Consider the following 21,795-nt stretch of genomic DNA (forward strand, 5'->3'; position numbering starts at 1 on the left):
CCCACCATACTGGAACTCTGCTTAGGGTAAGGGTGGGGAGGGGACAAGGATGGCAAAGCTCCCTGAGGCCGGACCCTTTTCATGAATGTCACTGCAATTTCACTTCCAGGACAGCTGTTTATTGTTGGGGGAAGGGAAACAAAAAGCTTATTACATTTATCCTACATTTGTATCGACTCAACAAAATTTCCTAAAGACTAGCATGGCAGGCACTACACTAAGCGATGGGGACACAATGGGGTGCTCTCCACTAGAGCACAGTATCTAGTGAGGGGAAGATGCTGCAAGTAAATCAAGTCAATTCATTTGAATTAAATTTTTAAAAAATTCATTTTCTGATTCCAAACACTGCCTTCTGACCTAAGGTTTGTTTTGTTTCTCCCCCTGAACTGCTACTCTTCTATAATCCCTTCCAGCCCACTGAACAGTTACTACCTGAAGAAGCAGAGAGGTAAGAAGGCCCTCTGCTGTGAAAAGGCCTTTCGGTACAGAGCACGTAGAGAGGACCTCAGGAACGATTCCCTTGAGAGGGCAGATCGCACTGAAGAAAAGAAACTCTAACAGAATTCCACAGTAGACCAGAGTCCACCCCACACCCTGATGAAAGAAGCTGTCAGTAAAGCATGTCAAGAAACGGTCTTTTAACTAAAAGAGACTTCCAGCAATGTTTTGTCTTACTCACCTGCAAAAGTACAGGACTTCCATTTCCACATTTTTATGACCATCACCTAATCTACCCCAATCCCTCATCACTCATCTTCCTCCTCACCCTTTCCAAGGCCTGGAACTCGATCAGTGAGGCTTCTCCATGCTCATCTCCTCTGTGAATGCTCCTTGACTTAACTGAAACCTGGCTGTCCCCTGATATGATCACTTCCCTTGAAGTGCTCTCAGAGAGTCTATTTTATCTTTCCTATGCCATGTGCCTGAAGGACCAGAGAACGTTTCCCACACTGTTTCCCCAGTAGCTTCAAAATTATTTTTTTCCTCCATTCTTTTTTCTTCCTAAGATTTTATTTATTTGACAGAGAGCATAAGAAGGGGGAGCAATAGGCAGAGGGGAGAGGGAGAAGCAGGTTCTCTGCTGAGTAGGGAGCCCAATGTAGGGTTCGATCCCAGGACCCTGAGATCATGACCTGAGCCAAAGGCAGATGCCTAACCAACTAAGCCATTCAGGTGCCCCTTTTCCTCCATTCTTGATTAAAATCCAGATCTTTTGAAGATCATATCATTAGCTCCTGCTATACCTCCTCAGTACTATCATCTTCAAACCCTTTGATTATCCTGATTCACTAATGCTTTGACTCATTGGTCACTGTCTTCCTCTGTACCCCCATTTCTATAAACACTTATGGAACTTTGTATCCATATGGTTGACCATACATAGAGCCCTAGTCAGTCACTCTAACCAGCTCTTCCTCCACTCACCCTAACCACTCTCCCCCATGTTCACTGCCATCTCTTGGCATCATTGCAAATGATACCAATTCCAAATATAAAAACTCAAATATCACACTTTATGATCACTATCTTCTATCCTTCCATCTCACTTTAGACCCCACTTCAGCAATTCTTTGTCTTAAGACTTCTAACCCATGGATCTGACCACATTCTGTCCCCACACTATGTTTAGTCCCTTGCTTGGCCACCTAGTTGCCAGGGCCTGTCATTACCTCCTGCCCTTGCAAACCATGAGTCCACTCGCCCTCTTCTATTCAACTAGCCAGCCCTCACTCTCAGTTAGCCCCACCTATCTGCCTTCTTCATGCCTACACCCAAGGGGCTGAATGTTACTATAGAAAAATACCACACAACTGGGCTAATTAGCCTAGCTTGGCAATCACAAACATGTTTTATTTGGCTTACAGGATGTTTGAGAATACTTAAAGCAAAGGAATTTCACACATAAATGTATTTCCACATTTTCTTGAAAAACCAGCTAATCCTCCATAGCAGCAACCACCTGAGTTGAATCATAAACACTTCCCTTATAGCAATAAAAAAATCTCAAATAACACTTATATAAGTATACTACATGTTACACACTGTTTTAAGAGCTTTATATCCATCAACTAATTTAACCCTCAAATCAATTCTATGAGGTAGGTTCTACTGTCCTCCCTTTTACAAAGGAGAACACTGAGAAGTCAAGAGGTGCCCACTTCCACACCACATTCAAACCTAGCAGTCTGGTTCCAGCATCCTCATGCATAACTGCCTCAGACTGCTTCTGTTGCCACAGTCATCACCAGGGCCTCTTTGCTCACTTATGCCATCTGCTCCCTTCCCCCACCACTCCAGCACCACCTTCCAGCCCTCTGTCTTTCCTGTTTCAGCTAATGGTAACATCATCCATCTAGTGGCTCAACTCAAAACTTAGGAGTCCTGCTTTATTCCTCCCTTTGCCTCACCTTCACATTTAAGCCATCAGCTTCCTGCCAGTTCCGGCTCCACAGTCATCCACTCCCTGCCATCCTCACTGCTACCACCCTTCTTTCCTTGCCCAGTTTACTGTAATGGCCTTCTACATGACGACCCAACTTCCACTCAAGTCTATTCACCTCATAACTACTAACTAAGAGATGTTTTTAAAGCATAAAATACATCATGCCCTCTCCCTACCGAAACGCTTTAGTTTTAACAAAGTCCAACTCTCCCACACAGCCTAGCTGTGGCAGCTGCCTGCCTCTCCAGCTTATTCCGATATCGTAATTCCCTTTGCTCACTATGTCCAACAGCTTCCTTCATGTTCCTCAAAAACACCAAGCCTTTTTCTGCCTGCCATTTTTCCACTAGCTGGTCTCTCTGCCTATAACGTTCTTTGCCTAATTCTCCTGATAGCTGGCTCATTTCCATCTTTCAGATCTCTGCTCAGAAATCACCTGCTCAGAGCAGCCTAACCACCTTCATGTAAAGTGGCTCTCTCTAATTCTTCTTTCTCATCTTTTTTATTTCCCTAGCAGCATTCAGCACATGCTATAATTTCCTCTTTATGTCTCTGGTTGTTTGCCCATCTCTCCCAGTGAATTACCTATCTCATTCACTGGTATATGCCTGGCATTTAGTAGGCAGTCAAGAAACATGAGCTAATTAGAGTGTGTCTACAGAGGTGAAGCCGTTCCACCAGCCCCAGCCAGTAATGTTACAAAGATCATCTGTGCTTCTAAATGGCTGGGCAGTCCACTATAAAGTCACCTCTATTCTTCTAATTCATATGCAAATGTTCCCCAGTTGATTTCACTCTCAACAAATGGTGAAGGTCCGAGAAACTAACCCACATTCTGTCTTGTCTTCCTTAGACTAGGAATTCTTGTAAGGTCCAATAACAACTTTACACCAGTATTCTGTTTTAGGGGGAACTCTGACATCATGCCTCAAGCTGCTCTAGGGCATTTTCAGTCAAAGCATCATCTGAGATGAGGAAACCAGCCAATTCTACCATCATACCTATGTCATTCTGGTCATCACCTCAAACCTGAGTCCCCTCCAGGCCTGTTTATTCCATACTTTCATTTTTTCCAACACCTTCTATAACAATCTCCTATACCGTACCTATGGAGAAAGGATGTATGTATGACATGAGAGCTTGTCTACAAGAAAATTTTTTTTCAAAATTATGTGTACATGATCTTGTGTTACTGCTGTAAGGAAAGAGATTCCTTTGGTCACTGTGGACTCCTCATGCCCATATAGGGCAAAACACCAATGAAATGTCAAATTATTGTTCAAAGTATTGAAAACAAAATAAATAATAAATAAATAATAAAAAGTATTATTCTACTCCTATTTTTAAAACATCTCCTTATCTCTCAATAAAAGTTTCTTCTCTGGATAGGGAGAAAAAAGAGATGTCACGATATACTTAAATTTGAATGTAAAAGTTAACAAATACTTACAAGTATATCTAATAAGTTTAATTTTCTCCAATAGCATTGAAATAGCTTTTCTTGTCCAGCTTTTTATCTTATCCATCAAGGCCTGCACACATAAAGTTCATATCAGAAAGCAGAAAGCAGATGGACTCTGTTTCCCTGTCTATGAAAATCTTATTTACAGTGTTGTATATTTCACACGGTGACCTCATATCTGGAACCCATTCCTCTCCCCATCTGCAAAGAACAACTGTTCTCATCTGTGGGGGGAGGCTCTGGCTGCAGAGTCTCATGATGTCACAAGCCAGGAGGAATCACTTACAAACTCCTGGGAAAGAAAGTTGTTATATTGATCAGCTTTTTGTTTTTTAATATCAGCAAAGAGTTGCTTCAAAAGCAAAAATTAATAGAAAGGAGCAAAAGTTTTATCATTCCAGGATATTTTCCTCCTCTTATCTCTATAAATTCTATAATTAAAATTATAAGCAATTTTTCTTCCAAGTCATAACAGAGTTTCCCTCACCCCTCTTCAAAAGACAGTACCTTGATCCTTTATTCACTTGGTAAATAAATATTTATTCAATATAAACTGATTATGCATCCATCAAATTCCACATACTGGGCTAATTTGTGGGAATAAGATACAATCCTACCCACAAGAAAGTGAATGGTCTATTTGAGGAAACATAAATACCAAGAAATGGTAATAAGTTTAGAATAAAGGGTAAACAACAAAGTCAGCTCCCAGAAAGTAGTCACGGCCAATTCTGCTGGGAGAATTAAAATAAGGCTTCTCAAAGGGGGTAACATTTAGGTAGGGACTTAAAGTTCAAGCACAATTACATCAAGATAATGAGAGAAAGCATTCCAAACACTAGGAACAGTGTGTACAAAGTCACAGAAAAATCAAAGAGCAGAGTTTTTACAGGAAGTCTTAAAGATTAGGATGGATAGAGCAGCATGTACCTGAAGAAGAGTGGCAGGAGATGAAAATGGGAAAGGCACAAGTGGTCCTCAAACATGAAACAAGATGAGGGCCAAGAAATTTGTAGATAAAATGGGAGCTCAGTATGTAGATTGAACAATAAACAGCAAATGAATGGATTAATGAGGGGACAAATGTCCAAATTCAGCTTCAAGTCTCCTAAGAGAGGGCTCATCAAAGAAATCCAAGGGAAGTAAAAAAATAGTAATAAATAAAAAGGAAAATAAATTTTTGAAGAAAAATTTAAAAATAAATAAATAAAAAGGCCAATAGTACCTCTAAAATCAGAAAGATCAACTTGTTTGTTAAAAAATTTTCCATTCAAGAGTCAATAAAAACACTAACACAGGGCAGCCCCGGTGGCACAGTGGTTTAGCGCTGCCTGCAGCCTGGGGTGTGATCCTGGATACCCAGGATCGAGTCCCGCATCGGGCTTCCTGCATGGAGCCTGCTTCTCCCTCCACCTGTGTCTCTGCTTCTCTCTTCGCTCTCTCTGAATGAATGAATAAATAAATCTTTAAAAAAACAAAACAAAACAAAACACTAACACAAAAAGATATGTGCAACCCATGTTCACTGCAGCATTATTTATAATAGACAAGTTATGAAAACAACCTAAATGTCCAGTGATGAAGGAATAAAGAAATTGTAGAGTATACATACATACACACACAATGGAATATTACTCCATGATAAAAAAGAAAAAAAAAGGATGATATCTTGCCATTTGTAACCACTGGAGGATCTCAAAGACATTATGCTAAATGAAACAGGTCAAACAGAGAAAGACAAATACTGTTGGGTCCCTTATACGTGGAATCTTAAAAAAAAAAAAGAAAAAAGAAAAAACCACACAAGCTCAGATATACACACTGGTGGTTGGCAGAGGTGGCAGGGATACAGGGTAAGGGGCAGGGGAAGGATGAAGGGGGCCAAAAAAAAGAGGCTACATTAATCATATGTGTTCTTGACCACAGGTAAATACAGAAAAGGGATTAAGAAGGAAAAGAAGAGGGACACCTGGGTGGCTCAGTGGTTGAGCATCTGCCTTTGGCTCAGGTCACGATCCCAGGGTCCTGGGATCTAGTCCCGTTATCAGGCTCCCCAGAGGGAGCCTGCTTCTCCCTCTGCCTATGTCTCTGCTTCTCTCTCGGTATCTCTCATGAATAAATAAATAAAATGAAGAAGAAAGAAGAAAGAAGAAGAAAGAAGGAAGAAGAAAGAAGAAAGAAGGAAGAAGAAAGAAGAAAGAAGAAGAAGGAAGAAGAAAGAAGAAGGAAGAAGAAAGAAGAAGAAAGAAGAAAGAAGAAGAAGAAAGAAGAAGGGGGGCGAGGAGGAGGAGGAGGAGAAGTGGACAGTATCTGTTCACTGGCTGGATCTTTAGCCAAAACCACAAATATAGGAGCTGGGCTCTCAGAATGAGAGAAATGAAAGAATGTATTCAGAATGGAACACAAGCAACATTTTCAAGGGAGCCAGGTAACACATGGCAATGCCTCTATATACCAATCCAATAATTATAAAATAGACTTAATTCAAAGAATATGTGCCCCTGCCTCACTCTCTGTCTCCTTACCTACTTCCTGCCTCATGTTTCATGCCTAAGGAGATCTATGCTGCCTTACTCCACAATGTTTTCCAAGACATGTTTTCATTGGTGCCACTACCTCTCCATACCTCCTCACACATGTTATCACTCATGTACTAGGCCCCAACTAGCCTTCCTTCAATATGCACCAAGAGGTCACCTCCTCCAGTCTCCCAATTCTCCTTCCAGTCTTCCCAACATGCTCCCATACACCTCAGTAACACTTTTATTTGAGAACTTACCATTTTCCCCAAAGCATCTATTCATATGACTGCCTGCCTAAACTGGGCTGGGAGTTCAAAGAACAGAAAGCCAGTTTCACCTGCCTTCATTTCAAGAACACCCAGGCAGCACACTCCTCAGTATGAACTATTCCCAGCTCACAGTGGATACTCAACAAACATCTGCTGAGCCAAACCATTGACCTAGTTTGTAAAAGTATTTTGTAAACTATAAAGCACTCGATAAATATTGTCTGCTGTTTACTATTTCCTGTTCAACTCTAATCTCCATCATTTAGTATCCAAGTGCTCTAGACCATCTGAACTATCAATGTTCCTTACAACCAAATCCTATTTCCCACTTCTGTCTTAGTAGCACACACTGGTTTCTCTGTCCATAAAGTACTTTCTCTTATCTTCATTTGTTCCAACAGGGCCAACTCATGACCAAATATATCCCTTCCAATAAAACATTCCTAGACAACCCTAATTGGAAGTAATGGCTCCATCCACTCAAATCTCAGAGCACTTTGTCTGTCTGTTTGTGGTGCTTTCCACACTGCACTGCAGGTGTCAGAAGTAGGAAGCCCTGTGCCTGTTCACTCACCATTTCCCTCGAGTATACAATGCAGAGCAATAAGCAATTTTATGAGCAATAGATTACTTCTGATTCCACATAGTCAAGGAATAGATGCCTAGTATGTTTTAAGCACCTGGATGAGTGTTCCTCTCTTCAAGCCTTCTGAGACATCCTCCTTGGACATGTAGGTTTCAAATACGCTCTTTTTCTTCCCTCGTGCAGACTTGTTCTTCAACTTTTTGTCACCTGGCGAAGCACCAACACCATGTGGGCCAGCTACAGAGGACACACCTAGGAACAGGAGGCAGCAATCAACTCTTTCCTCAAAAAAAATCTCTGTATTTTTAAACTGGAGATATTTTACCTTTACTTTTATAGAAAGACCAATAAAAGAATGAAATGCTCTGATAATGACTTTAAATAGTCACAAAAAAGAAAGAATGGGTAAGGAAACATGAATAAAATGTATGCAGATGAGACTTAAGTTTTAAATCAGCACCACAACATGCATGGAACATAATTTGAATAATGGGTTCTATGTGCTTTGCTGTTTATAGACACAAACTTTATAAAATAAGAATTAAAGATTGTCTCTTTTCTGGAGGAGACTAAACAACTGTACTCAATATAACAATAAGACAATAAGAAACCACACTTAATTTTAGAATAAATAATATGGAAGAATATTTAACAGGTTACCAAAAGAATTACAGTGCCCCTCAGTCCTAAGACCTGCCCTGCGCTTCCATTCCAGTTATTTTATTTCAGGTCTCCAGTTGCTAGAATAGACTCCATTTTCCTTTTGCTACCTCTGGGGGTCCCCAGGTGCCGGAGGTTCAGCCTGCAGTCAGGATGGCTCATCACTGGTTCCAAGGTTGCCTCTTCTCTCCAGATCCAGGGGGTCCTCTACTGCTCAGCTCAGACTTCTTCCTGCCTTGAGTCTCTTGGTTGTCACTATCTGAAACCAAAGAGAAATAGGTGACTGACTAGCAGTTAACCTGTGGCCTCCTCTGTGCTCTCAGAAATGTGGTATGTGAGTGACAGAAACTACATGTGGGGGCAGGGGGCCTCGTGGGTCCCAGTGTCACTTTCTCCCAGACAGTTAGACAAGCACACCATCTGTCCTGAGTTTCTTTTCAAGGTATTGCTAGCCTGCTTGTTTGGGCCACTTCAACCAAAAACCTCCACAAATGGCAATGAGGTGGGGACTGAAAGAGTGCTGCAGTTCCATTTAGTTTCTGAAATGGGTAAACATGAGAGAGAATATAATTTTGAAAAAAGTTATAAAAATCTGGAATCTCAAGACTATAATGAAACAGGCACTAAACTAGCACTCAAAAGGTACAGCTATTAAGTTTCACATCAGACAAATGACATTCATCTATGAAACCAAATAAATCAATTCCTTTGGAATTCATCAACAAAACCCAACTTACTGCCACAACCAGATATCCAAAACCATGCAGGGAACCCAAGGTGTTTCACTAGCTTTCAAAAAAATGGCAACATGGCAGTTAGATATCTATTTCCCTACTCTTACCTGACATCACTTTAAACCAATCATCTGTCCAAAAGCTCAGGCAGCTGCTTCCAAGGAACATAAGGCAGCTGCCTAGATCAGGAGACTGGAATCCAGGGCCCTGGAGCTGGCCCCTGGCCTTCCACCTAGATACTGAACACATATTACAACTTCTACTTTCTACTCTTAGCTGGCCACCAGCCCAGAGATTCAAGCCTATACTTGCAAATTTCCAAAATCCTGGTGGGCAGGCTTCTTTCCCATAAAATGGATCAAGATGTCATTCTCAATACTAGCTTCCATCTTCTGTAAATTTCCCACACACATCCTTCACTGAAATGACATCATTTTTCTTTAAAGTGAAATTAATACTAACTCAGGAAAAGAGAAGCTACAATGACAAAGGGTAATGGGCCACTTAGCAATACATGAAGAGATTCAGGGATAAAGTTTAAAAAAAAAAAAGCAAGAAGGGAGAGAAACAGATGGTCTTAGATAAACAAGGTAATGGGAAGGGCACACAGAGGAGGCCAGACTGTCTGCTGGTTTAATTCAGAAGGCATCCAGCCACTTATTAATGCAACAAACACTTGGACAATGTACTATACTAGGCTCAATGAAGAATACAAGAGCTGATGAGACTTACAAAATCATACTGAAATAACAATACAAGTTGGGAAGTGATAAGCACTATATTTTTTTTAAGTATGGGTAAATGTACTCATGATGGAAGAAAGTATCTCTGGGTCAGGAAACCTGAGAGAGAGCTTCAGGAAAAATGTGAAGGAAGAACTGAGAATGTGAGACAAGCACACTACTGGCACAAGGAACCAAAAATAGAGATACAAACAGAAAAACACAGGCAGATTCTTACAACATTAATTCCATTTGGAGAGAGTCCAGCCTGTATGAAGGGAAGTGGCAGGGAAAATAAAACAAGTTGGAAGGTCTAGAAAACCAGCCTGTTTCTCAAAGGCAGTAGGGAATGTCTGAAGCATGAATAAGCAGAAGAGAAGAACAACAGATCAGAATCACAATTCAGGAAAAATAAAGCTGGCACAGGATTCAGAGTCCTCTGGAATTGAGAAAGACAGCGGCAGCTGCACCTCAGGAAAGAACCAGAACAGACCAGGGAGAAAGAAAGGAAGGCCTGAAGTAGAGCTGAGTGAGCACACACTGAAAAAAAGAAACCCATGATGTGGTGGGATTGCAGGACAAACTCACACCACATGGCAACCAGGCAGATCCGGGGTCTCAAAAGCAAGGAGGGAGCAAATGTTTGAGATTTTGAGCAAGGAGATTGGGAGATTATAAAGTCACTGAGTTAGAGAAGATAATGAATTCTACTTAGAGTGTTCCCTCCCTCTACATGAACCTGTGCACACGGAAATATGCGCCTGTATGTATACCTCTATCCCAAATAGTTGGAAACTAGAGCATAACTTAGATAAACTGGCCAGCCATTCACTTAAAAATGGCAACCAAAATTCTCTAGAAAGGACAAGATTGCCAAGAAAGGGTAAGTTGATACAGAAGGGGCCCAGCACAAAATCTGGGTTAGGACAAATTTTAGGAAATGCAAAGAAGTAGGACATAGAACACAAAAACTAACAAAGATGTACGAAAAGAACCAACAGGTCAAATGTCAAGAAAACCTGGGAGAAAATAACTTCCAAAGGAGAATAAGTTAACAATCACAGCTGACAACCACTACTAAGTAAGAATTCAACTCATGGCAGCCTTGAGCAAGGTGAAGGGTTGAGTCAAGCTGCAAGCAGGAAAAAGACAATATTAAAAAAGTCATAATTGAAAATGGGTACTTTGTATCAAGTCCTGATGCAGGCAAGAGTTCAAAATTACGGGGATTTACTGCCAGTTAAGTGAAATGAAGACAGAGATTTTAACTCAAATGTCCCAAGATCAGTTCCACCTGCAACTTTCCTTCACAGCAAACACCCTTGGTGTTCGGTATGATTTATGTTGGTATGATTTATCCCTAACTTGTCTCTCTAGCTCAGGAGGATAAGGAATGTTTGGTTGGTTTCACTGTTGTAACCCCAGTGATTCCTATAGTACCCAGGATAGAATATAGGTTCACTATTCACTCCTTAAATGAGTAGATGAGTTTATTTTCATGAATAAGCGGTGAAAACACCAAGAAGAGCAGGATCATTCAGGGAAATTACACTAAAAACAAGTCAGCAAAGAACAGGAAAAGAACACGGGAGCCAGGAAACAAAATTGGCAGAAGTAAACCAGATAGCTGGGCAGAGAATCAAAGCTTGCCTTTGGGTATCAAAGTACTGGAAGGAGAAGGAAAGATTCCAAACAGAGAATATACTAAGCAGATGAATGAACAAACAACCTTCCCAGCAACATGTCTAAAGATCTATTAACCCAAGAGAAATCCTGGGCACCCCTACCTTAACACACTGAAAGGACAAGTCAATTTCTAATTCTTACCAGTTTTCAGAATGGGGTACACTGATCTACTGCCCAAATGCCCACTGGTTCCTCGAGAGGGTGTCTTATCATGGAAATAGCTGTACATTCTGAAGAGTTGGGCTGGGGTTAGGATGAACAGGCAGTAATGGTCAATAGTGACACATGGTACAAAAAAAAGCAGGAATGAAGTGGAATGCAGGGAGAGGCACCTAGACTCGAGAAGGAGAAAATCTGAAGAAATAATCTGGGTGAAAGAAGTAGTGTCTTGAGAGCCTTTATATTCCCCAAACCTAGCACAATGCATAGTACAGAGCAGACACTCAAAAATTTGAAAGAATGAAACCTATTTGGAACAGAAACCACCTTACAACAAATATCCACTAATGAGAAATTAAGTAGCAGGGCCAGGACTAAGGTGAGGGAAGCCAGGCACCAAGGATGCAAAATTCATAAAAGCAAAATCATACAAGTACTAACCCTGCACCCTGCACTTAGAGGACTTCAAGAGAGACTCCTGAAATGTTAATGCCCTAGGCATCTCACTTGCCTTACCCCGTATCTCAGCCCTGATGAGAAACAAGAGCAGATAAAATTTATGAACCTTGGTAGTAAAGGAAACCCAAGGCAATAAAATTAAAAAGTATAAAGAGAGAAAAGGTTGAGCCTTTTCAGAAGCTAAGATATAGCCGATAGAAAGCAAGACCTGGTAAGAACAAATGAAAGAAAACACTATTGATGGAATAAATTTTTAAAAAAGAGAGAATAAGTTTAAAATAAACCTCACTAAAGTTAGAGAAATAAACAATTTATACCACAAATAATTGGGAAACATGAAATAGTCAACAAGTTATACTAAGACACTACTTAACCAAATTGCCAATACAGTGCTACTTTATAACACATTCTAAAATAAAATTGTTGAGGGAGACAGAAGGGTGCCTGGGTGGCTCAGTTTGTTAAGCATCCAACTCTTGATTTCGGCTCAGGTTATGATCTCAGGGTGGTGAAATTGAACCCTGTGTCAGGCTCTGCACTGGGCATGGAGTCTCTTTAAGATTCTCTCTCTCTCTCCCCTTTCCCCTCTGCCACACACGCACACACGTACACGTGCTCTCTAAAAAAATAAAAAATAAAAATAAAAAAGTATATACACACACACGCACACACACACGTGAGAGAGAGAAGACAGGGGAAATGATGGCCAGAATGTATAGGAATATCCAGGTTAAATAAGGAATTTGAAAAATGCTATCCCCTAGAAAAAAAAAATAACAATAAAACTGGATAAAAATTATCAAAATCAATTATTTAAGGATTTGGATATTGACCAAAGACATATAAAACATTGAGAAGTGTTTATTCCAGAAACTCTACTGACTCTTGTAAAGAACAACATAAGTGTGTGGTGGTTTAACCTGGAGTTCCCACCATCCCACAGTCCCAAACTCTTGGTAAGGAAATCCCACCAGGACAGAGCAAGCTATGAAGATTGGCAGCTCCACTTAGCCAGAGGAGCTAAATTTCTTTGGAGCAGAGCAAAAAGAATTCCAGGTCCAGGGGCATTTTCAGAAACAATGATTCCAAGGAACGAAAAAATTAGGAAGGCCAATTATCACAAGTAGCCTGAATCTGCTATACTAGTTAGGGCAAGCAACAGATCAGGAAACCAACCAGAAATTTAACAGGGAGAATTAGGAATAAGACAACTAAAGTGGGCCTTGGCAAAAATCTACTTTTTCCTGCTATGTGCATGCAAAGGACTTTAAACATGCAGGAAAAAAATGAGAAGGCCGGGATGCCTGGGTGGCTCAGTGGTTGAGCATCTGCCTTCAGCTCAGGGCATGATCCCGGAGTGCAGTGATTGAGACAGACCCACATCAGGCTCCCTGCAGGAAGCCTGCTTCTTCTTCTGCCTACGTCTCTGCTTCTCTGTGTCTCTCCTGAATAAATGAATAAAATCTTTAAAAAAAAATGAAATGAAATGAAATAAAATGAAATGAAATGAAATGAAATGAAATGAAATGAAATGGCACTAGAAAGCTGCTCCTCCCTGGATGAATGTGAACCTTACAAATACAGAAAGCAAAAGCCTGGGCTGATGTGTAAACTGCCTGAACTTTGAAAGCATTCCCCCAAGTCTCGCAAGAAACACTGACAAAGGATGGGGGGCCTCACAGTTTCAGAGCTAAACACAACCTCTGAAAATCATGGGCTGACCATTAAGATATACTGACCCAAGGGCAACTACAAGAAAGTTAGACATAAAAATAAAAACAAGAAAGGAAGAATTAGCAGAGACATCGGCATCCACACAGGATAGGAGAAACAGACTCCAAAGAATAAGTCCAGACAAGTCACTACACAAACAAAAAGAACAACCAACTCTAGGGGAAAAGGAATCAGAATGCAGAGTATATCAAAATGTCCAGATTTCAACAAAGAATTATAACGTGGGCAAAAAAGAGAAAAGTGTGACCCATACACAGGAAGAGGGGGCAGCAGTTTCAATAAAAAAATGTCTCTGGGGAAGCCTAGATTTCAGACTCTGGCAATAAGAACTTCAAAAGCATGTATCACAAATATGTTCAAAGAACTAAAAAAAAAAAAAAAACTTATAAAGGAAAAGTATAATAACAATGACTCATCAAATAAAAAATATCAATAGAGAGGGGCACCTGAGTGGCTCAGTCACCCGTTGAATGTCTGACTCAGGTCATGATCTCAGGGTCAGAGGACTAAGACGCATGTCGGGCTCTGTGCTGAGCCTCTCTCACTCTCTCTCTCCCTCTGCCCCTTTCCCCATTCTTTCTCTAAAAATAAAATTTTAAAAAGAAAAGAAAAGATCAACAGACATTATTTTTTTTTAAAAGTAAATTGCAAGATGAAAGAACTAAAATGAAAATTTCACTAGAAGGATTCAACAGCAGATGGAAGTTGGCATAAAAAGAATTGATAAACCTGAAAATAAAAATGATCAGTCAAGATGATCCAACATAAAGAAAGGAAGAAAAGAAATATGAAGTACAATTATTTTTTTAAAATCCAATTTAAAGACTTGTGATAAAGAACCTGGCTCCATTTTTCAATGTTTGACTACCGACTTATTTTTAGCCTTAATTCCTCTTTCCCATTTGATCCATCTGTACAACCTGAGAAGACAGTCCATGAGTACCCCAACCTTTGACCCCAGTGGGAAATTCAAATTTCACAAATCCCCAGTCTACACATAGGAACTTCTCTCCAGTTCCCTACCCATTATAAAGAATTAACCCACTCCTTCAGCCTCACTCAAACCAGACCAGACATGCCTGTACTCACCCTACTCTGCCAAGGAGTCTCGTAGGTGAGTAATAAGTTCTCTCTCAAATTCTCCTGTTTAATATAGAGTACAATTAATATACATCCTACTAATTGGGAAAGGATCCATTCCACCTCCACAGGGTGACCACAGAACAGGAGTGAAAGACAGCACCTCTCTACCAACCTTACAGAAAGGATTATAAGGGAATACAAACAACTTTAGGCCAACTAGATAACAGATGAAATGGACAAATTCCTAGAAAGGAACAAATTACTAAAGCTGGCTTAAGAAAAAAATTAAAAATCTAAATAGACATATAACAAGAAATTGAATTAGTAGTTAAATCTTCTAATAAAGAAAAGCCCAGGTAAATTCTACCAAACATTGAAAGAAAAAAATAACCGTAAAACTTCACAAACTCTTCCAGAAAACAGAAAATATTTCCCAACTCATTCTATGAGGATATTATTTCTCCATACCAAAGGCAGAAAAAGGTATCATAAGAAAAAAAATACTGCTTTAACATATAAAATAATTCAGATTTTTAAATTTCTTCAGTTTTAGTAATTTGCATCCTTCTAGAAATTTATCAATTTCATCTAAAGTTTCCCTTTTTGAGGGGAAACAATGTTGCTCAAAATATCCTTATGATTTTCTTAGTACATATAGCAGTGCTATCCTTACTGAAGTTATGTAATTTTCAGTATCTGTGCTGTCCAGTAGGGTAGCCACAAGCTACATGTGTCTTTTGAGCATTTTAAAGAGTTCCTGTCAGGTCTGAAACATCTGAATTTCATCATTATTATTGTAGGAAATTTTCACAGGTTTTAGAATTCTAGATTGTCAGTTATTTTCTCTAACTAATTTGAAGGTATCATTCAATTGTCTTCTAGCTTTCAATGTTTCCGTTAAGAAGTCAGTCGTTAATCTAATTTTGTAGTCTTTGAAAGTGTACTATTTCTGGGGCACCTGGGCAGCTCAGTTGGTTAAGCTTTGGCCTTTGGCTCAGGTCATGATCTCTGGGTCCTGGGATCAAGCCCCATATCAAGCTCCCCACTGAGTGGGGAGTCTGCTTCTCCCTCTGGCCCTCCTTGTGCTTGCACTCTTTCTCACTCTCTCTCTCAAATAAATAAATCTGAAGAAGGAGAAGGAGAAGGAGAAGGAAGAAGGAAGAAGGAAGAAGGAAGAAGGAAGAAGGAGAAGAAGAAGAAGAAGAAGAAGAAGAAGAAGAAGAAGAAGAAGAAGAAGAAGAAGAAGAAGAAGGAAGTGTACTAATCCTTCTCTCCCTCTAGAGCAGCTTTTGAAATTTTTTTCTTTATCTTTGGTTTTCTAGCAATTTACTACAATATACTAAGGCATGGATTTTTTTAATCCTCCTTGGTGTTAGCAATAATACTATTATTTGACAGCTTTTATCAGTTATGAAAAGTCTTCAACCAATGTTGTCCCATATACATTTTACCCCATTCTCTCAACTCTTTGTCTGGAACTTCAATTATACACTTTTGACCTTTTAGTATCTCTGTGTCTTGTCTTCCTCAATTTCTTCATAACTCTTCCACTTCACTAATTCTCTATCAGCTCTAATCTGTCAAACCCACTCATTAAGTTCCTAATTTCAGTTATTATGCTTACAAGTCTAGATTTTCCATTTTTTTCTTTTACACATTTCCAGTTCTCTGCTAACAATGGTAAATCTTGTCTTTTGCCTCTATGAACAAGGTAAGCATGGCTATATTAAAGTTGCTCCTGAAAACTTCAATAACAGAGGCCCAAAGAGATCTAATACTATCTTCTTTGCTTCTATTTGATTTTGTTCATATTGTTTGATCATTTGTGCCTGATTTTTTTTATTGTGGACTACACATTATATTTCCAAGATCTCTGTGGTGATAATTTGAGAACTAGTATAATGTTACCATCTTCCAAACAGGATTTCATTCGCTTCTGCCAAGCACCTGAGACAAATACAATAAATTACCCAATCTGTTTTCAGGGTTTAAATGCATTCAAAATAGAGATACAGTTTCTGTGAGGGCCTATCTACATCACTTCAACCTTACTATGTGGACTGTAGCCCTTCAGAATCCCAATCCCAAATAAGAATGCTTCACCAGGACCACACACTCCCCACATTAGCAGGGCCTAAATCCCTATCACTCTAGCCCTAAAATAATATCAAGTACATTGCTCAGTTTTTCAGCTTCTCTGTCTTTCAGCTGATCTCTCTAAAAGCTAGTACACATTCAGAGGAGACAACCCTAAATACTAGCATTATCTCCCTAAACCTTTATTCTTCCTTGATAGTCACTCTCTTATTACTCCTCAAATACTTGCAACAGATTTTTTTTTTTTTTTTGTAATGGGCATAAGCCAACTTTTCTGTTAGAAGGTAGACTAGTTGGGCAGCCCAGGTGGCTCAGCAGTTTGGTGCCACCTTCGGTCCAGGGCCTGATCCTGGAGACCTGGGATCGAGTCCCATGTCGGGCTCCCTGCATGGAGCCTGCTTCTCCCTCTGCCTGTGTCTCTGCCTCTCATGAATAAATAAATAAAATATTAAAAAAAAAAAAGAAGGTAGACTAGTTTCCAACTATTTCCGATGCCATAACTGGAAGTGTCAACCTCACTCTTAATTCTCACATTTTCAATCAAAACCTTAAATTCCCAACTCCCACCTATATGACTCACTCTTCTGACAAAAATTCTCCATAATTTCATTTATCTTCCCCTCTGTCCTGTATGAAAGTTAGACAGGTCCCTACAAGGGTACCTAGGTGGCTTAGTCAGTAAAGTGTCTGACTCTTGGTTTTGGCTCAGGTCATGACCTCGGGGACTGTGGGCTCTGTGTTGAGTCTGCTTAAGATTCTCTCCCTCTCTCCCCGTTCATGCATTCTCTTGTTCTCTCTAAAATAAATAAATAAATCTAAAAAAAAAAGTTCCTACATGTTTACAACCTAACATCTTCAATTTGTGTTCTTCATTCTTAATTTTATATCTGCTCTCCATAGTTGCCTACCCAAAAGCATACAACCTAGCTAATGGCCTACCCCTGTTCTCCTTCTGTAAAATTCAAGCTACTAGTCACCATTCCATTTCCCTCACTCCCATCTCTGCCAAAGTTTAAAAATGTAGTCTAAATTCATAATTCTATTTCCTCATGACAAAGCCCTTAATATTCCTGGGAATATAAAATTTGTCCTCATCTCTACAATGAAATAAGGCTTTCAGTATTCCTAAAAAGGAAAATCTTCATTATTAAAACAATAGCATCCTCTCAGTTCATTTTTCCTAGCCCCTCTAGAATAGGATGTCATTGACCATACCCTTGGACTACTAACTCTTTTTCCCTTGACCCTTTAGGACACCACAGTCTCCTGCCTCCTCCTACTCTCTCTGCAATTCTCAAATTTTCTTGTTGACTCTTCTTTCACTTACCTCTTAAGTTTCTGCCATTTGCAAGATCCTATTCTTAAGCCTCATCTCACTTCTCTGTTAAAGAATTTTAAATCTACATCTCCAGCCCTGCTCTCTGAAGCTATTCTTTAACTTTTCAACTTCCTGCTCATTAATATTGGCAAGCACTTTGAATGTAACATGTTTCTAATTCAAGTTATTATTCTCCCCAAACTAGATTTTCCGCCTGCATACTTACTGCATCCAGATTAATGACATCATTATCATCCCTGGGCAGCAAACAGTAGTCATCTAACCTCTTTCTCTTCATTAATAAAACTCTATTCCCAAATTCCATCACTTCTACCTTTAAAATGTATCCTAAGTAGATTCTCTCCTCTCCAACTTGATCAGCACTCTGAAATCAGGTTGTTGCAACAGAATAGTCTAAAGATTAACAACAGTTTCTTAACAGGTCTCTCAACCACTAATTTCTTTTCTTCATTCCATACGTCACACAGGAGGTATCTTATTAAGGGATTTTTCAAAACCTTTCAGTGTTCCTCACTGCAACTCTGTAATCTAAACTACTGTAATGGTTCATTTATACGTCAACATGACTGGATCACAGAGTTTCCAGATATTTAGCTACACATTATTTCAGGGTGTGTCTGTGGGGGGTTTCTGGATGAAACTAGCATTTCAATTGGTGAGCAGTAAAGTAGTCCAGTCTCCTTGATGTGGTTATGTATCATCCAATCTGTTGAGGGCCTAAATATTATGAAAACACCAAGGAAAGAAGAAGTTGGCCCCTCTAGTTTGATCACCTGAGCTGAGACATGGATCTTCTCTTGTTCTCAGCACTCTCAGTTCTCAGACCTTCAGAATGGACTAAAAGCTACATCACTGGCTACCCTGATTCTCAGACTTTCAGACTCAGAATGAATTACACTACCACCTTTCCAGGGTCTTCAGCTTGTAGATAGTGGATTGTAGAACTTCTCACCTTCCATGATTGCATGAGCCAATCCCTATAATAAATACCTTCCTATATCTATATCCCATTTGTTCTGCTTCTCTAGAGAACTCAAACATACCCATCTTTCAGGTATCATCTCTTACTAAAGGTTTTTTCAATATCACACTAGGAGAATTCCTAATGAAAATGATAAGTTGGGAAAGCCCAAGCTTGGCATCAAAGCCTGAAAAAGGACTTAAAGACAGACTGAGCTAACAACTATAAACTCTGGGAGGAAAGAAAGGAAGAAAGGAAGAAAGGAAGAAAGAACTACCTGAAGATTCTGAAGAATAAACAAAAGAAATAGATTGGGAGGAGGAAAAATCTGGAGACACAGCTGGCACCGAAGCGAGTTTCATATTTCTGGTTTTTGGTTTTTTGGTTTGAGCTTGTGGGGGAGGGGTGTATAGCTTTGCCCAAGAGCAGGCCACAGTCACAGGAGTGGGCAGTACAGGCAGCTGAAACTTCAAGAAAACATCCTACAGACTGCCTGGCCAGAAGGAAGGCAAAAGAGCCTGGGAAATCACAGCTGGCTGCCAGGGGCAACCTAGAATAGGAGAGCTGAAGAAGGGATCCCCCTAATTTTTATCAACACTATACAGATCTCAGGCTAACCTTAACACTGCAGATGTGTAGAACAGACCCAACAGAACATCATAAAGTCTTTAAAAATTGAACTTAAACATGAACCTACAGGAGACAAGACTTACAGTCTGAGTCTAATGGGGTCTGAGGATAATCGCCAATGAAATAAAAATAATAATAATAATCAACACTCTACAGTGGAACATAACAGCATTCAGAGTCTACACAACTATATCCAAGACATAACCTAAAATTATTTGGCATACAAAGAACTTGGAAAATTTGACCCATTCTAAAGTGAAAAAAATCACAGGTTATCAACCTTAAAATGACTCAGGGGTTAAAGTTATTAGATAAGGACTTTAAACCAGCTATGATAACTATGCTAATTGAAGGAAAGGAAAAGACAGTTGAATGAAAAGATAGAAAATTTCAATAGAGAAATAAAAAATCTCCTTTAAAAGTAGAGATTTTAAAATGGAAAAATATACCTGAAATAAAAAATTCAGTGGATGAGCTTAATAGCAAAATAGATATAAGAGTAAAGAGTTAGTGAGCTTAAACTTTATTCAATACAAATTATGTAATCTGAAAAAAGAGAGAAAAAAGATTGAACAAAAAGATGAACACAGCCTTATGGACTTAAGGCTTATTTTAGCAAAAAAAAATCAAACATATGGGTAATTGGAATCCTAGAAAATAATGAGTCAAAAAAAGATAAAATAGGGGTGCCTGGGTGGCTTGGCGGTTGAGCATCTGCCTTCGGTTCAGGGTGTGATCCCAGAGTCCCGGGATTGAGTCCTACATCGGGCTTCCTGCATGGAGCCTGCTTCTCCCTCTGCCTATGCCTCTGCCTCTCTCTCTCTCCCCGCCCCCCTCTCTCTGTGTGTGTGTGTCTCATGAATAAATAAGTAAAATCTTGGGGGGAAAAAAAAGTAAAATAAATATTGACCAAAAACATCCTAGGTTTGATGAAAGACAAATCTATAAATTCAAGAAGCTCAATGAACTCAAAAGAGGAAAAATTCAAAGAAAACTAGATCCAGACTCATAATCGAACCGCAGAAAACCAAAGAAAAGAAAAAAACCTAAAGCAGCCAGAGGAAAATACTATACTACAAAGAGGGGAATATTTTCAATGGCACTAGATTTCTTATCATTTCCTATCATCTTCATTCAAGGTGTCCAGAAGACAGTGGAAAAACATCTTTAAAGAGTTGAAAAGAAAAACTATCAACCCAGAATTCTATATCCAGTAAAAAATATCCTTCAGAAATGAAAGCAAAATACTTTTTTTAGATAAAGGAGAACCAAAATCCATTACCAGTAGAACATCACTACACGTAACACAAAAGGAAGTTCTTTGAGATAAAAGAAATGATAGCAGAGCAAAAACTGGATCTTCAGGAATGAATGTTAAGCATGAGAAATATTTAATTTAAATAAATTATATCTCAATAAAGATGCAAAAAAAACTTAAGGAAAATTATTTCTAACCTGGAATTCTATATGCAAACTATTAAGTGTGGTGTAGAATAAAAACATTTTCAGAAGTATAGATCTAAAAAAAATTCATGTATTCTTTTTTATGAAGGCACCAAAGTATATGCTTGACCAAAATGACATGTAAAACAAGAAAGAAGATACAACAAAGAGGAAGCACAGTACAAAAGTATTTAAGTAATTTTTAAGATGACAGAAAAAGGATGCCCCAGGACGGCAATTGTGCATCAGACACAGAGGATAACCTCCAGACTGGAGAACAGTGTAGATTAGAGCAGAGTCAAGAGACAGAATGATATAACCAAGCTCTCTTCCACCAAAGTATTTATTGTCTTTTTAACCCAATACAGGTTCCCTGATTCAGTCCGGTTTGTTGTTCTTGGCTCCGCTTTACCATAACCTGATAAAAGTTCCTTTTTTGCACTTCAGAAACTTGATTTAGCTGAGGCCACTCATTTCACCATATATAAGTGTTCTACTTTGATCAACTCCTGTGCTTGTGAATTAATTATGGGATAGATGATCTAGAGTATGCCTCCTTTTATGTAACAAAGAATAAAAAAAACAAGAATTACACACACCCATATGCTCATCTGTGCGAAAAGACACACAGAACAGTAATTTACAACTATTGGGAATTATTATCTACAGTGGGGGCCGGGAAGGAGGGTAAGTATGAGCAGGATGAAAAGGAAGCAGGTAAAAAAAAAAAAAAAAAAAAAAAAGCTAAAAGAAAGAACCTTGTTTTTTAAGATTTTATTTATTTATTCATGAGAGATACAGAG

The 21,795-nt window shown here is 39.2% G+C and overlaps 1 protein-coding gene across 5 annotated transcripts in view; it reads right to left on the reverse strand.

The window, feature by feature from the left end:
• The window catches only part of DIS3L2 (DIS3 like 3'-5' exoribonuclease 2), a 339,592-nt gene that overhangs the window by 282,854 nt on the left and 34,943 nt on the right, over positions 1 to 21,795 (reverse strand). For all 5 annotated transcript variants that reach the window (XM_072719168.1, XM_072719171.1, XM_072719169.1 and 2 more), the window contains 2 exons: positions 8,056 to 8,204; positions 7,380 to 7,537 (listed from right to left, as the gene is read on the reverse strand). In XM_072719168.1, the coding sequence (XP_072575269.1) occupies positions 7,380 to 7,537; positions 8,056 to 8,107 (210 nt within the window). In that variant the 5' untranslated portion in view covers positions 8,108 to 8,204. The remainder of the gene's footprint in view (positions 1 to 7,379; positions 7,538 to 8,055; positions 8,205 to 21,795) is intronic.

The sequence above is a fragment of the Vulpes vulpes genome, chromosome 9 (genome assembly GCF_048418805.1).
Source record: "Vulpes vulpes isolate BD-2025 chromosome 9, VulVul3, whole genome shotgun sequence".
Taxonomy (NCBI): domain Eukaryota; kingdom Metazoa; phylum Chordata; class Mammalia; order Carnivora; family Canidae; genus Vulpes; species Vulpes vulpes.